The sequence below is a fragment of the Haliaeetus albicilla genome, chromosome 2, assembly GCF_947461875.1.
Source record: "Haliaeetus albicilla chromosome 2, bHalAlb1.1, whole genome shotgun sequence".
NCBI lineage: Eukaryota > Metazoa > Chordata > Aves > Accipitriformes > Accipitridae > Haliaeetus > Haliaeetus albicilla.
This window is the reverse complement of record NC_091484.1, coordinates 3087829-3103533: the sequence shown is the minus strand read 5'-3', so window position 1 is coordinate 3103533 and position 15705 is coordinate 3087829. Positions and strand designations below refer to the sequence as shown.

General features: G+C 47.7%; 1 protein-coding gene across 12 annotated transcripts in view; it reads right to left on the bottom strand.

Moving 5' to 3' along the window:
- KCNQ2 (potassium voltage-gated channel subfamily Q member 2) overlaps positions 1-15705 on the bottom strand; it is a 77856-nt gene that overhangs the window by 42060 nt on the left and 20091 nt on the right. For 10 of the 12 annotated variants that reach the window (XM_069803173.1, XM_069803208.1, XM_069803182.1 and 7 more), the window contains exons 2-8: positions 10961-11051; positions 9564-9690; positions 8228-8403; positions 6938-7063; positions 4502-4612; positions 3716-3811; positions 2884-2978 (exon numbers count right to left, since the gene is read on the bottom strand). In XM_069803173.1, the coding sequence (XP_069659274.1) occupies positions 2884-2978; positions 3716-3811; positions 4502-4612; positions 6938-7063; positions 8228-8403; positions 9564-9690; positions 10961-11051 (822 nt within the window). Of the gene's footprint in view, positions 1-2522; positions 2593-2883; positions 2979-3715; positions 3812-4501; positions 4613-6937; positions 7064-8227; positions 8404-9563; positions 9691-10960; positions 11052-15705 lie in introns of all 12 variants that reach the window. The other 2 variants (XR_011328059.1, XR_011328058.1) reach the window with 1 other exon arrangement.

Below are 15705 nucleotides of genomic sequence, written 5' to 3'. Positions count from 1 at the left end.
CAAGGCCCTGTTCTCACGAGTGACAATAAAGAGCAGGTTATTTTTTTTCAGCAAGTCCAGGTTACGATCTCTGGGCGCACCAAGATACGCGTGCATTACAAGCCCAAATCATACCTGCGCGTACAGGAGCTGTGTGCGTATTTCAGATTTGGTTCTACCAGATTTTTAATTTAAAGATGAAATCTCAGATTCTCTCAGAGGCCACCATATTTTCCCCAAACGAGTGAGACTAGGTCTACTGCAGCGACGTGAGTGATGTTCTGGAGACACGTGAGCTCCTCCAAGGCACGTGTAACAATTTTTCCCATATCAAGCAGCCAGTATTTTCAGAGTTGCCTTGAGAAGACAGGTAAGCTCAAGTCCCAGGGCTCCCGCTATGAGGAATAAGCAGCCTAATGTTGAGCAGAAAAGGTGCCAAAGTAGCGGTGACTGCAGATCACGCCCAGGCACCCGGGAGGGAGACGGGGATATTGTGTTCCTCCAACCCACTTCCTAACCACGCTGCGCGCTGCAGCCGCATGTCAGCGGCCATCGCCTTAATGCGGCGCTGGGCTTGACGTGCTGCTAAGGCTGCACCAGCGCAGGGCTGCCAGCTGGCTTAGTGAAGTGGGTAGTCAAGGATAGATGGACAGTGCGAGTGATGGAAGCTGCGGCCAGAACATACAGTTACCCCCTTTTTCTTTTTTTCAATTTTTTTTTCCCAATTAATTTAGCTGACTGCATGCAAAATATATTCAAAAGTGGTTCACCGCTTTCTTGGTAAAAAAAAAATCCAATTTGACTAACAGCTGAATCCATCAGTGCTCCCACGGCTCACTCTCCCAGGTGATGTTCACTTTGCCTGCGCACAGACAGGAGTTGGGATTTAAGGGTGAAGCTGGGAGAGCAGAGAAACCTCTGCCTAGGGAAGCCCAGGGAGACGCTGCTGCCTGGAGCAGCACCCGCAGCATCAGCCAGCAAAACTGCTACAACCCTGCTGCAACTTTGTCCTGGCTTTTTACTCAAGATAGCTGGGTTCTTCCCCAAACTACATTTTTTGCTCTTTCTCCTCCCCAAAGTTTTTATTTAGCTGCTTCTGGAGCTCTTTACCTTAGTTTTCCTCCTGCGTACTAGCCCCATGGGGAAATACAGGTTTTAACAAGCAGATTAAGTAGCAGGTAATTACCCCAGTACATCCTCATGCAAAAGGGTGTCACTGTATGTCTGGCTGGGTGGTGAGTTGAGTCTTTCAAAGGAAAACCTGGCAAAGTCCACTGAAATCAGCCCCTGGCTTTCTGCGTTTTGCAGCGGACTTCGGACCAGGCTCCGGTCCTCATCCTTCCCAGTAGCTGATCTCAGCCACCAGTGCTGCAAATGGACAGCGAGAAGGTCAAATACTGGGAGGGAGAGTTTCAATGGGTGGGCTTAATGCTATTGGAAAACAGTTTTGTTCTGTTTTGTTGGGTTGTTGCGTTTGGGGGTTTTTTTTAGGCAAAACCTTGAAGTCGGTTCATAAACATCTAGGGAAAAAGCAACTGATCAGACACACACTGGGAATGAATCCAATGAAAACTTACTGACCACAACATGACACCAACAGGTTTTTAAGATGGATTAACAGGCTGGCTGCTGCATTTCAAATACAGGCTAACACTTACCCTAGAAAATATACCCAGACCGTCTGCCCGAGGGCTAGAAGGCACCAGTAACATGGGAAAACAGAAAGAGATTCACACCTCGTGCTGGACCACAGCCCTGCTTGAGAGCAGGGAGATGGAGCACAGGGAGCCCCATCACTCCCACCAAAACCCCGCAAAGCTACGGGAATATCTAATGAACACGTCCGACTCCTATACAAACTCAGAGAGATCTGGCTAGCCCCTAAAAAACACACCAGAAAGGGATGCGCGGCCCTGCCCGGGATGCAGCTCAGTGTGGAGCGGAAAATGAACGGCAATGTTTTGCATTTTAGCTTCTGGGGAAGCCTCCTCCTCGATGCCGCCAACCCCGAGAGTGACACGGGGGATGCGGTGCTTCCCCACATCCCGGAGGGCAGCGAGGCATGGCAGGGGACTCCGTCCCCATCTCCACAAAGCTCCAAATCCCGAGAGGCTGTGAGTTCCCACAGCACTGCTCTAACCTGTGCTGTTTCAGGTGAAAAAACTGCCTGGGTACGATGACGAGTTACGTCTCCTTAAAGCAAGCCAGACGGATGCTGTTAAAACACAGCAGTGCTTTATCAGCATCATCCGTCACGGCTCCGCCGTGATCTGCGTCAACAGATCGTGATGGATAAATTAAATGCAAGAAATGGGAAAATGCTCACTGAATCCTGATTTGGTTTTCCTCCTCTTAGGGGAAAAAAAAAAAAAAGGAAAGGAAAAAGGGACCCAGGGCAAATGCACCTGGGGAGAGTGCTGGGCCGGTCAAGGGAGGGACAGAAGTTTGCTGAAAGGCAGAAGGATCATTAAAGACTGGCTAGAGCAGCAAGGAGAGCCTGAGTGGGCACAAGGAGCTGCACGCAGGGCAAGGGCGGCATTTACCTACGATCCAGGGCAGCTCGGGAGAGAGGTCTTCACACCTGGGCACGGCAACTGTCACAACACAATGCAACTAGCAGCGAACGTGAAGAAATAAAGGTGAAAAGAAGAGCGTGTGCACACACAGACACAAAAAAGAAAAAAAAACAAACAGGGAAATTAAAATCAAGTCAAAAAGAAATACACAAAAAGAAACCAAAGCAAAAATACTCCAAAAGAAAAAAGCATATACCAACCCTTAAGAGCTGTGGAAATCAACTTTTTCAATGTAAAAGTAAATAAATAAACAAAACTATATATCCAGAAAACAAAAAGAAATATGGAGACAGTGGCATCACGAGGAAGGCGGTGGAGGAGGAGGTACCTGTACATGGGGACGGTGACGGTGCGTTCGTAGTACTGCCAGGTGGAGTGCAGGTCCGTCCGGGACAGGTTGGTGGCATAAAATCTCCAAGCCGCCTGCGGAGGAGACATGGTGGGATTGTGGACCCGGGCATGGCCAGCACTACCTTCAGTAGTAGTATAAATAAACCTCAGCCAACACCGAGTCCTCCCTCTGTTTTCTGTGGGACAGTTCTGACATTCTGCCTTTTGCTTGATTTGATAGATGACATATTTGGGGTGGGACCATGATATTCCTGACCACGTGAGCCCAGCTAAAGATGCTGTGGGTACCAGGCGCTCGCTGTCAGGTTGAGGCCAAGTATCAAATGGTTGTTGTTGCCCATTAGGGAGTTAAAAAACTAGGAGAGAGAGGAGCAGGGGAATGTAAAGTGACACTAATTTCAAATCTCCGAGACAAACACCAAGGCCAACCTTCTGTGCAGACATCTGTTATCATGAAGAAAATGCTCCCAATTGTAACTTTATATCAGTATAAATATTCTCTTTGGGGAAAAAAAAAAAGTTTTGTGAAAACAGACTGTCCTAATGCATTTGTCTTGCTGTGCTGGGCTGGATTTTGTTCCTTTTCTCCCCCAGATTGCCTACCACATATGTTATTTTCCCATGGCTGATTTCCTGGCATTTATTCCCAGACATGACCAGTCACCAGCTGCTGTCTCACGCCTTACACACACAGCCCCATTTTTCACCTGCCCATCTCCTCCCCAACTTCTAGAAGTCTATTAAGCCCCCCCAAAATCAGGACGATGGGAAGGTTCCCATCAGGAAGGTTCCTTGGAGGTGATCCTCACCTGAATCAGGCCCGCTGCTGGGTTTCGCCTCTTCTCAAAGTGTTTTTGTCGATGCTGCTCTTGAACCTTCAGAGCAAACCCCGAACCCAAGATGCCCTGGGCAAGAGAACAAAATTTTGCAGTTAGCAGGGCGTTAGCTAAGCCTTCACTTAAAAATTGCAGCCAACTTTCCTTCCAAAGGTTTGTTCTGGCTCATTTTTTCCTTCAAACGTACAGAGGAAGGAAGGAGAAGCCCCCATCCAAGGCAGCCCTGGCAGACACACTCCCAGTGAAGGGGCAGCAGACTTTGCTGGCGCTCACTGGAATTGCTGCTTTTCCCAAACTACCTCCAGCCGGCTGATAAAATACAAAATAACCACACTGTGCTGGCATTCAGCAAATTATCCCCATAGGGGAAAATCAGATCCATGCAACGCACTGAAATGCACTGCGAAAAGGACAGGGCTAATTTGCTGAAATAGCATAATCACCCCTCAGAACAGCCTTTTGCAGGAAAAAAAAACATTTTCACTTCAATAAACACTTGTGCAGTGCCAAATCTAGAGTTTCCATCCCGTTCGCTCAGAAGCATTGTGTCTGAGCTGTTGATATTCAGATAGGGGTGCCCTTCTCCCCCCCCCCCCCATTTTTTTTTTGACTCAACAGCCACGGAGCAGCGGGGCGGTCTCTGGGTGCATCACACCGCTGGACGTAGCTGTTGCGTTGCCACCAGCTCCAGGGGCCGGGGACAAAGGACAGAAAAGCTCAGCCCCCCCCCCCAGCAGAAAAGCTGCAGCCCCCGCTTACGGCAGGAAGAGCGAAGAAGGAGACACCGATGAGCGTGAAGGTAGCTGCCAGCAGCCGCCCGTTCCAGGTCTGTGGGTACTTATCCCCGTAGCCGATGGTGGTGAGAGTAATCTGCAGGGAGGAGAACACCGCACGGCCCTGGGTCAGCCAGCCTAAAAATTAAAACAACACGACCGAAACACCCGCAACAGCAGAGTGGGACACGGAGGGTCACCACGTGCCCTGAGTTGACCAAGTCAAGGTGAAGTTTGGGTACCCGGGATGAGCATCTCCGTGGGAGGCAGTGATGCCCTGACACCCAGGACACCGCTGCCGCCCTCCCTGCTCGGCGCGCTGAGTTTTCACGCCAGTCGAGAGTGTTTTTGTGCCTTTGGCTGACACAGAGAGAGCTGCCATCTGGTGCAGAGGCTTGCGGCAGCTCGGAGCCTCCCCCGGGAGATGGGGTTGCGCCTTCGGCAGGGGAAGCGAACGGGTATGGTTCCCCCAAACTCCCTTTCGGCATCTCACGAAAGAAGGCAGGGCTGTTTGCATGCATACGGACCTGATGCTGTTTATTCCTAATCTTCCCAGCACTGCCTATTAGGCAGTCTCCCTTCCTATTTAAAAAGAGCATATTAGCCCAACAGGATGAATTATGGCTGCTGCGTACAACCTAGTTTAGGGATGTTTTTTCCCCTCCTCGGTATTACTGCAGTACACCAAGAGAGTGCTGGCAAGCTGCTGTGTGCATTTTTGAGGAAGGAGCTGAGAGATTTATTGGAGCCAAAGAATCCCCTGAACTCCAAACTGCAGAAAAAGAAAAGACGCATTTTCCTACTTCAGTCCACGAACATCGTTAGTGGGAAATATTGGGTATCCCCTAAGGCTTCCGAGAGGATTTTGGAGAGCCTGGGATTGCCAGGGCAAGGCAGGGAGACATGGTTTGATTAGGAACATCTTCTTTGAGACTTCTGCTCAATGGTCCCCAACGGTCCCTGTGACAAGTGGGAAGTTGTCCCCGTCCCACAGCCTCCGCAGACAGAGCTGGGTCAGGGACAGGACCTGACACCATGCTGATGTGGCTTTGGAAACCTCATGCATTCAACTTGGAATAAAATCACTTTTACACAAATGGAAGTACGATCCCAAAGCACTGTTTAATTGGACCCACTAAAAGCCCTATCAATTAGATGCCATTTTGACAAAGCGGTTAGAAAATGCATCTACGTGGCTATTCCTTACTGAAACACAAAGTTGAAGCAATGCTTTCTCCATAATGACTGTAAAGTTGGTTTACAAATTTTTTGTAATTTATTTAGACAACTACAAGGATTGGATCCACTAAGATCAGACCAAGGGATGAGTTTCTGAACCTGAAATTTGATTTATTTTGCCCATCTCTTAACAACCGTCTGTACTGGACCCGTAAGCTGGACAACGACAAAACCTGTTTATTTTAATAAAGCTCAGATTTTACTCGGAGCTTCTTAGTGGCAAAACAGCCTGGTGCACCTCCACGTCCTGAAATGGGGCAGGGGTGATCCTCTGCCAAAGGCTCACGCAGCCTGGGAAGCAGGAGGGATAAATCCACACATGGGTCTCCCTAGGCTGAGCTCTAATCTGAGCTGTCACTTTTTCCTCATTGTTTATTTTCTAGTTATGTCAAATTGGGCTTTGTTTTTATTTTTCTGTCACAACCAGGGGGCTTGAAAAGCAATTTACTGCTTCTTTCCCTTTGTTGGAACAGAGGAGCTGCTTGATCAGCCGATTCCTCCCCAAGCCTGTTATTGGGATTTGATCAGATCTGGGATTTTCATTACATGCTTTGTAATCAAGGCCAAACCAGCACCACAGTGTCGGAGCAGAAGAACAATAACGCAAGAAGATTAGGACGTCATTAATTCTCTCTTTGTTAATCGGGTAATCCAATAATTCACATGCACATGCACACCCAGAGCAAACTAAAAGTATTGCCCTTTCCTCCTCTGTCAGCAAAGATGTGAAAGGGGAGTGCTTTCAGCGCTGAAGTCTCTCTGGTACTTAGACCCTATTAATTTTAGAAAATTTATTCCAGCGTGTTTAACAGCACGTTGCCCAAGTACGATTATAAATAATTAAAGGGCGGCAATACTTGTCAAAATGATGATCAAAGCACCCCGTAGCGTGGGGTCTTTATTTGACCTGCCTCTACTGTTGCGACAGAGCTAAATCCCACAATTGAGAGCGCGCGAGTTCCCAGTTTCCTTGCAGCTCCAGCTAATTCAAGAAATGTGATCCCCCCAAATTTTCTATGAGGTTTTTTTAAGAAAAAGAGCTAAACGGAGTAGCCTGAAACCATTTAATAAAAATGTTAACTAAGCACTCCGTAAGTTGATTCCTCACATAAGTGATAGAAGATGGAGAGTTAATGGACATCTTATTTTAATAACCAGCAGCTGTTCTATGAAAATTACTTACCAGACCCCACCAGAGTGCATCTGCGTATGTATCAAAGTGCTCATTTTCTCCTTTCTCGGCCAAGTATACCAGGAAAGAGGCCAGAATGAGGCACAGGAAGCCAATATACCAGGCAGTAATCAGCTCCTGCAAGATCATTAAGGGATAGAAGAGAATAATTGCAATCCTGGTGTGCATCTCCAAAAGTCGAGTTACTTGCTTCAGGTTGGATCTGAACTTTCCCTGCATTTGTTTAGGCTTCTGTTGGAGATCAGTAGTGCCACTTTTTGAGATGGGACCACGTACTGGCGGTGGCCCTGCAATGCTCACGGGGTGATCCCTGTCCTGAGGACCCCATCATCTAAACACATACGGCAAATGGAGAAGGAAAGGGAGTGTTAATAGCTCCATTATTTCAAGATGTGGAACTGAGGCTAAAAAATAATAATAATAAAAAAAAAGTATTTCCCCAGTTCACACAGGGAATTGGGGTTCAAACTGAAATGGGAAGCCCCAAATCCCTGGGGACTCCGCTTAGGGCAGGTCCCTTCCACTAACTGGGGAGGAGCTACAAAGCTGGGGTCTGGATACAACATGCCCCGATTTCAGGGAAGTTTTAATTCAGAATTCACGGGAATGATTGGTTTTGGATGAAGTTAATACAACGGTGGACAAGAGACCCATGAATTCCCTATGATTTTTACATAGTTCTGGACAAGGTGGCCAAGCTTTTCAAAGGAAAAAGCGCAGGAAATGGCAGAAAATTTAAATCCATAATTCAGCAGCAGAAAACAAAAAAATTATCAGCAAACTCTTCCCAAACCAGAGAAAGGCCAAGGTGCCTTACACCAGGGAGCAGTTCTGCAACTGGTACATGATCTTATGTTGGGAGGAGGAACCTGGCACAAGAATCGTGTCTGCAAGAGGCTGCTGCTCGCAGGATGCGCTTTCAGAAACACGTCCGCTTTGAAGCGTGCATCACAAAGAACTCACAGCAACACCTGTGCTTAACGAGGCTGCTGGCTAATTGCTAACTCTTGGAAATGAGCTGTGTCAGCGTGCAGGTGGTCACAATGTTCAAGATATTCCCTGCAAGCATCCGAACATCCCTCGTTTCTCTCCTCTACTGGCTGGAGGGCTCCATCGGACCTTGTCTCTCTGATTTTGCATTGCTCCCCATGTTACCCTACGGTGACTTTCCAATCTCCCCAAGCCTGGGAGGTGGTTGGGGTGGAGAACTGAACCAAAGCAGTGTTTCTGGTAGGGGGAAAGTGAAGAGCAACTCAATGTGCTTGCTTGGGACTTGCTCACCTTACTGTGTGCATAGACCACGGAGCCCAGGAGCTTCCAGGTGCCTCCCCGCCGGTCCATGCGGATCATGCGCAGGATCTGCAGGAACCTCAAACTCCTGAGTGCTGAGGTGGCAAAGACGTTCCCTTGGGACCCCGCCGCCAGCACAGCGATGGACGCGATCAGCACCATGATGTCTGCACGAACAGAGGGCATTGAAAGCTGAAGAAATGCTGTTGAACCGTTCCCAAACGGGATGGCACTCCTACCGCCACTGGCAGCAGAAGGCTGTGCGCGAAAGGGAACTTGCATCAGTCGTATCTTGTGTGCAAGGATGTAGCATAAATCTTAACCTGGATGAAGGGAGCCACTACACACCTTATGGAAACATCCTAGTATCCTTCTCCAGACTCATCCTTCCTATAGAAAATGTGTCAAATACTGAAAAGCCTGAATTCTGATATGGTTCAGTGTTAACACTGCTAAACTGGATTAAATCCTTGCAAAATGCATGCCCTTTTTTAATCAGCTGCCTGTTACACAGTGCTGTCCAGAGGTGTGAATTCCCCCGTCTAAATTAGGAATGAAAACCCAGAGCTCCACCATAGCAATCCTACGGTGCTCACGGACAAAGAAAGGCCAAGAAAAAACAGCCTTGCTCTATATATCCCAAATCTGAGGATCCTGAAAACCTCCCTCTTCCCTGGTTTTCTATGCAAATTTTATAGGACTGCTTTTCTGTAGAATAAGCTAAAATCCTGCATGTGACCATTGCCAGCTCCTGGACATTTGAAAGCAGGCTCTATAGCGAATGGCACGGCCTCTCTGCCCACTCCTTACCCCGCTAAAAATAACTGTAGCACACAGATGGCCCCTTTCACGAGAGGACTGCCAAGTACTTTACAAACAAGAATTAATTAAGTCTCGTAACTCCCTTGTGAGGCAGCTCATCAGCACCAGGAAAGGCAAAGTGAGACACAGAGTTTCAATGACTCGTGAGCAATTCGGTGTCAAGGTTGGACACAGGATCGCAGGATCCCAGATCCTACGCTCAGCTTCTCCTGGCTCAATCCACGTTCTGCGGCTGTGGGCAGCTGTCAGCGATGCCAGGGGTACACAGGACAATGGGACGGCTCCCAGGTCTGCAGAAAACATGGCCAGCCTCGTGCAGAATGAGGAAAACGACAGCCGTGGATTTAGGACTTTTGCCTTTGCTCTCTTTCCCTTCTCAAGGTGACCATGAAGCAGCTGAGGATCAACCCTCAAAATGCACGCAAGAAAACGGAGCATCGTGCAAGCAAGCGCTTGCAATAGCCACTTTGGTTTGGGAAATCCCAAGCAGGGAGGCAGGTCTTACCAATGACGCAGAAAGGTTTGCGGGCAAATTTTAACCTTCCCCTCCAGCCCCGGTACCGGCAGCAGCAGCCGGCTGCCCAGATCCTCACAAAGTATTCGACCCCGAACACCACGATGGTGACGATTTCCTGCAAGGGAGACAATGCCATTAGTCGAGAAAGAAGCGTAATGGAGAGCACGCTCCAGAATCAAATACAAACCCATAACTGAGACTCTGTACACCTCAGAAAATATATCACAGAGCTGTCTGCACCAGGACTGTTAACGGAGAGCCCAGGCTTGAAAGACTGTCAGATCTCTGCTGTTGTGTTTTCCCTCACCCTCCCCTGGGGTGGCGAGATGTACAGCACATCGTAGCCTGTGAACTAGAGTTTTACACCTTCTCGTATTGTGTTTGTGACCGCCGTCACAGGACTGACGAGTACCTGCTTATCTCCCCACCATCAGTCTCCAGGACTTGGCTAGGTTAACGCTGAGCAGCTCAGAGGAAGACCAGAAATGGGAATCACTGGCTACTCCATCCTAGGACTCTTCACAGGGGATTTGAGCTTTTTCCCCAGGAATTGGGACTGGGTTGTCCCTGTGTGCTGGGCTATCTCGTGCAGAGGCAGCGGAGATCCTCTACCCCTCGATGCCAAGGGAGCACGCCAATGCTGTGCATTACAGCTCTTCCCATCGCCACCCAAACACCCTGTGCACTTTCCCTTCCCTCTGATTTCTTTACTAGCAGCACTTGCCTCAGCTTTCTCACGTATCAAACCTGACAAAGCCCTAATTAGTCTGCAGCGCCTTTTGATGTCGATGTAAGGCAGGGACCGGGGAAGAGGAAAAAAGAGAAAAGGAAAGGAGATGGGCAAATCCGGCAGCCCCACGACGTGGCGGTGCGTGCAGGATCTCTGCTGGCTCTTGATGGCAGAAGCCACACTGGCAGTGCGAGGGATGCCGGGCTATTTAGGGAACAAAACTCTGCAGCTCGATGACAGATCAAATAGTTGCAGGGATATTATAGTGTGGGAGAGGAGGCAGCTACGCGGGCTGCTCCCTACGCAGAGCATCCGCAGCTTTAAATCTTGGGAGCTGTTGGACATCAAACTGCTTTTCTGTTGGGATCAGTCTTGCTACTGCATTTTGCAATTGAAGATAAATGCAGAAAAAAAGAAAAAGTTTAGAAAGAAGGTTTTTACAAGATCCTTAAAGATATTTTGTTTATTCCTGATACAGAATTCTCCTTTTCACATTTTTCCTACTTCTTACCTGCAGGTCCCAGTGGTCCCCTTCTCACAAGCCACAGTTTCAATTCTTGCCCCAGTTAGAAACCCCCAACCTCAGCTTTTTTGTGTGTTTTTTACTTTGTTTTGATGCCTCACTGATGACTTCATTTGCAATCCCCCCACTTACCAGGATGTAAAGGGCCCCTTCTGAGCTGTTCTGGTACTCATCAATGGTTGAAAAGACAGACAGCACCAGGCAGGAGAAAACTAGTAGAAAACTATATAACACAAAAATAAAAAATAAAAAAGAGAGAGAGAATGTTAGTCTTCAGAGCAGGAATTTTTTACACTTCGTCAAACTAGTCAAGAGAGCATTTTTGGACATATTTCTCTAGGAGTATTTACTGTGCTGCTGCTACAACACCACATAAAAAGGGAAAGTAAAGTCCCTGGTTTTATTAACTGGAAGGCTTATGTGTGGATGGACCCACTGGACTGTTCCCAGTTTGCCCAGTGCCAATCCAATTCCCCTCCCAAGACCTGGCGGCTCAGCTCACCTCTGACATTATTTCCCCAAGGAACTGTCAGCTCTTACTGCAACATGCTTTCAACAAGCATGCAAACAAGCAGGAAAATGTATTAATGTGATAACAGGTGACCGGGCTGGCTGATGAGCAGGAGCACAGGCTGAACACAAACCCAGAGAAAACTCCACTGACGCTCTGCTTCTGCATTTGCACCCACAGAAGCTTACACAGGAGTGGCCCCGTTTCCCATCCTTGCCAGGGTAGGACTTTTTTGGGTGGATTTAATGTTCCTTTCTTAGGCAGGGGCTCCAGATTAACTCCGTACTGCCTGGAAAGGCTGGTGACTTTTTAGATTTGTTTTCGATTTTGCCCTGCAGGGACACCCAGCTTTGATATCAGCTCTCTCAGTCTCTTCAATTTACCATGAAATAGGGGAGATTCTCAAAACCCCCTTAGAGCGCATGTCCAGGTCTCATTGACGTCTACTTCCACAGGCTATCCCAAAAGCAGCCTCAGAAGTGCCACACCACCCCGTCATTCACAGGCTGTTCCCATCAAAACTGCCCGCTCTGTGCTTTTCGTAAATGCTGGATGTACTAGTGCAAATCTAAAGGCACAAAATGAATGACAGGAGCTCGACTCTGTTCTGACACTCGATGCCTGAGTCTGCAGCTACAGAGGTGTCCTGGCATCTGCTCACGGATGGAGAAGTTTTCCACCAGCCCGCAATGCCCACTGCTTGCTCAAACAAAAGGAGGGAAATTAATTTACTGAAGATCAGTTTACTGATATGATAAAGTAGGCCAGCGCAAGGAGAAACTAAAAGATGCGTTCTTTAAAAGCATTAAATAATTCATCTGTCTGGCTTTGTCTCACATTCCTACAAAGTGCATTTTGAATACTTATAAGGTACGGTTCAGCTGGTAGGTGCTGATCCTTTTTGCTGTATAAAGCAAAGGAGTTTCACACCACTGGGTCATGTTTGTGGCTTTTAAAGGACCATTAATGTCACAGTAACAAGTAAAAATAGCAGGATCTGCAGTATTTATTTGAACCACAGGCTGAAGCGTCCCTGCCTCCTGGAGGTAAAGGACCTTCAGAGCCATCTCAGCGAAGGCTGAGCTTTGTCAGCAGCAAGATGAATTCAGCGCAGACCAGATAAGGACAATTGCCTGATTCCTCACTGCAAATTTCCTCTTCTCACAACAGGTCTAGTACACGGAGACTTGAAACAACCTTGAGAGAGTAAGAAAATATGCCTTGCAAACCCATTCATGATGTCCCTTAATGTCTTCCCTGGGTGTCACTTGAAATGTTTTTTCTCCCCAAGGTGGTCTTTTAAAACCCTTGCCATAAACAAACCTACCACAACCTGCCCTGCAGCCAAATGGACTCCATCCATCCCTACATCCTCCAGGTTGCTTGGTCCACCTGGAGGTGGAGACGGGACCGCACTGGTGCCCACCCCGTGGCAGGGGGGAGCAGAGTCCTGCACCACTGGAGGGAGGGAGCTGCAACTGGGTCAGGCAGCCCTGCTCCCAGGGTGGCCCAGATTTTGCTGCAAACTTCTGCGCTGGAGCGAGAAACAAATGAATAATCAATGAAAGAAGAAAGAGAAGAAGAAAACAAAACAAGATAAAGCGATCGGGGGGAGGAAAGAAAATCCTACATTTTCTGATCAAAGAGGTAGAATGTGGGTTGTATTTTTGTAACCAAACGTCACAGTAAAATGCCTGAGGAGGTGCTGAAACCAAAGCACCAATATCAACACAGGCTTGCACACCGTGTTTGCTAAGGCGACCACTTCGGATGGATCCAGAATGAAGCCACGCTCAAATGATGAGTCCTGGCAGGGACAAACACCACAAGAAAGAAGATTCCTGTACGTTAAGTTTGTCACTAGACATATATTGATGGGACGAAAGGAACAGAAATCGCCTTATCACTTCGCATCCCAAGGGTGGATCGTGCAAGCAGCAGTTATGTGGGGAGAGCTGGGGCAGCTCCGGGCGCTGGGTGCTGCTTCTTCCCTTCCCCAGCACATCACTGCAGCCTCATCCCCGGCCTCTCCATTCCCCTCATCTCCCCAAGGCCAGCTCGGTGCCGCTGTAATTTCGGCTCTGCGCTCCTCAGGGCTGTCATCGCCAGGGAGACCTGATGCAGATCACACTTGCAGGGCCAGCATTAATTACAGCACTGCCAAGCATGGGAGGCAACGGGGAAGGCGCCAGCTTCTTCAATGAAGCATGGGAGCTCCATGGCCAAATCCCACATGGACCAAAATCTCCCTTTGTCTCAGTCCCGATGGGGTCGTTCAGCCACCAGGTAAGGAACAGTCCTGCCAGTAAGGGATGCAGGCACTGGCTCATCACAGGGTGAGCTGCACAAGCATCCCAAAATAGCTCCACGGTGATGCACGGCTGCTCTGTTTCACCCTGTGGTCCACGAACCTTTGGGAGGCTGTACAAAGAGACGAAGAGAATGAAACCTTTCTGCGAGGAAACTGAATTCAGGGGGTTGGGGTCTGTATGGCTCCTGGGAGCTTTGAAGAATCTGCAGACCCCCTACAGCTGCGGGGGGGTGAAGAAGCAAGCTGAGAGGTATGTCCACACCGAGATAGTGTGTATGCTCTGAGCTCCCACAGAGGGAGGGCAGTGGGGAACAGGAAGGCTGACTCTGCTTTAATTTCACCTAATCTACCCAGACAGCACAGGAAAGGGATCCAGATAATAATGGATAGCTAGGGAAAGAGAAACAGGCCAATAAATAGCGTAGAGGTTGGGATGAATCTAATTTTTAAAGCTACGTATCTAATCAAAGCAAATTATGTCTGCAGCCTGACTCTGGGTAATGTTAATGTGCAATAAGGAACATTAATTATGTCCCATCTAATGATTTTTACGTTAAAGATGCCAATTCTGCTTAGAGCTCTGGAGAAGACAATATCCTCCTCCAGAGCGAACAGAAGCTGAGTTCTACATGATGTATGGCTGGAGCCGGCACCCAGCCTCCCCCAAACCTGGGCCAGGATGCAAAGGGCAGCGTGTGATTTTGGACCACTGCCTCCTCCGGAGAGCACTGGCGTGGAGAAAGCTGGCTCAGCCTCCTGGAGCCACTGGAGAAGGACACCTCATGTCACCGCATCTTGTCACCCGCCACCCTTTCCTACAGGCACCCAGCACCTTCTGCTGCTCCAGCATCCCCCACGCCTGTTGCTTAGACCTTTAAGCTCAGCCAAGACTCAGCTGTGCAAATCTGACTGCTGCTAATACTAATAAATCCAAAGTCCTCCAAAGTCTGGCTTTACATCCAAAGGTTATGTTGACTTAAAACACCCGTGCAAGCTTCTTACTACAATTTATAAATCCCAGCACAAAATCTGCATATCCAGATTTCTTACCCACTGTGCTTCAGGTTAGCAATAGAAAAAGAAATGACTGAACTCCCTCAAAAAAAAAAACCAAAACCCAAACCCCAAAAAAACCCCAAACTTAAAATGACTTGAAACAGGAAAGATTGTCCTTTCCTTTTCTTCTTTTTCTCAGTAAAAGCGTATGATGGAATCATCATAAAGCTTTTCAGGTTAATCATGTAATTTGCCTTCCAAAAGAAACCCCCTCAGAATCTACACGCCCATTTACATAAGAATTTTAAAAGATCTTTAAATTTATTCCTGAAATACTTGTATTCAAATAGCATTGCTGACATGCAAAAACATTGGGCTTCCTCTAATGGAGCATCAATAATTAGCAACTGGATTCCTGGATGTGACGAAGATGGATAGAACACAAGGAGGTCGCACAAGCTTGTAACAAGCCACTGTGCTTGTTACATGCTTCGCTGGCTTTCCCAGGAATTGGGAAAGGGAATTAATGATTTGTTTAATTAGAAGGAGCAAAGCTGGAAAGGAAGGAGTATTTTACTACAGGCATTTGAGAGCTGCATGATGGAAAGCAACTTAAAACTTTTAAAACACTTAAAAATTACTTTGGGGATGTAAACAAGGCATTGACAATTGTGCTAAAATAAAAGCAAAATGCTTACGGGCAATCCATCTGTAACCCCAGCAACACATTTGCTGTGGTCTCTGTAAAACACTGGTGTTCAAGTACCTAAAACTTCAATGTAAATCAAAGACCATGAAAACACAGCAATGACAATAAACCAAGGTGAAAGTACATCCATACCAAGAGAAACAGAGATTGTCAAATGCCTTTTAACACTCACAGAACCTCATAATCAGAATTGGAGAATTTACAGCTCAATTTAAATCTCCAGTGAATCAGAAGCAAAACTCTGATAATGCCGTGACTTTTCCAGGGGTAAAGACATCGCCGTATTGCACCTAGCCTTAGCCAGAAGCATCTATCATCTTTATTCGTGTAAGCAATCCTGCTGTGATTTG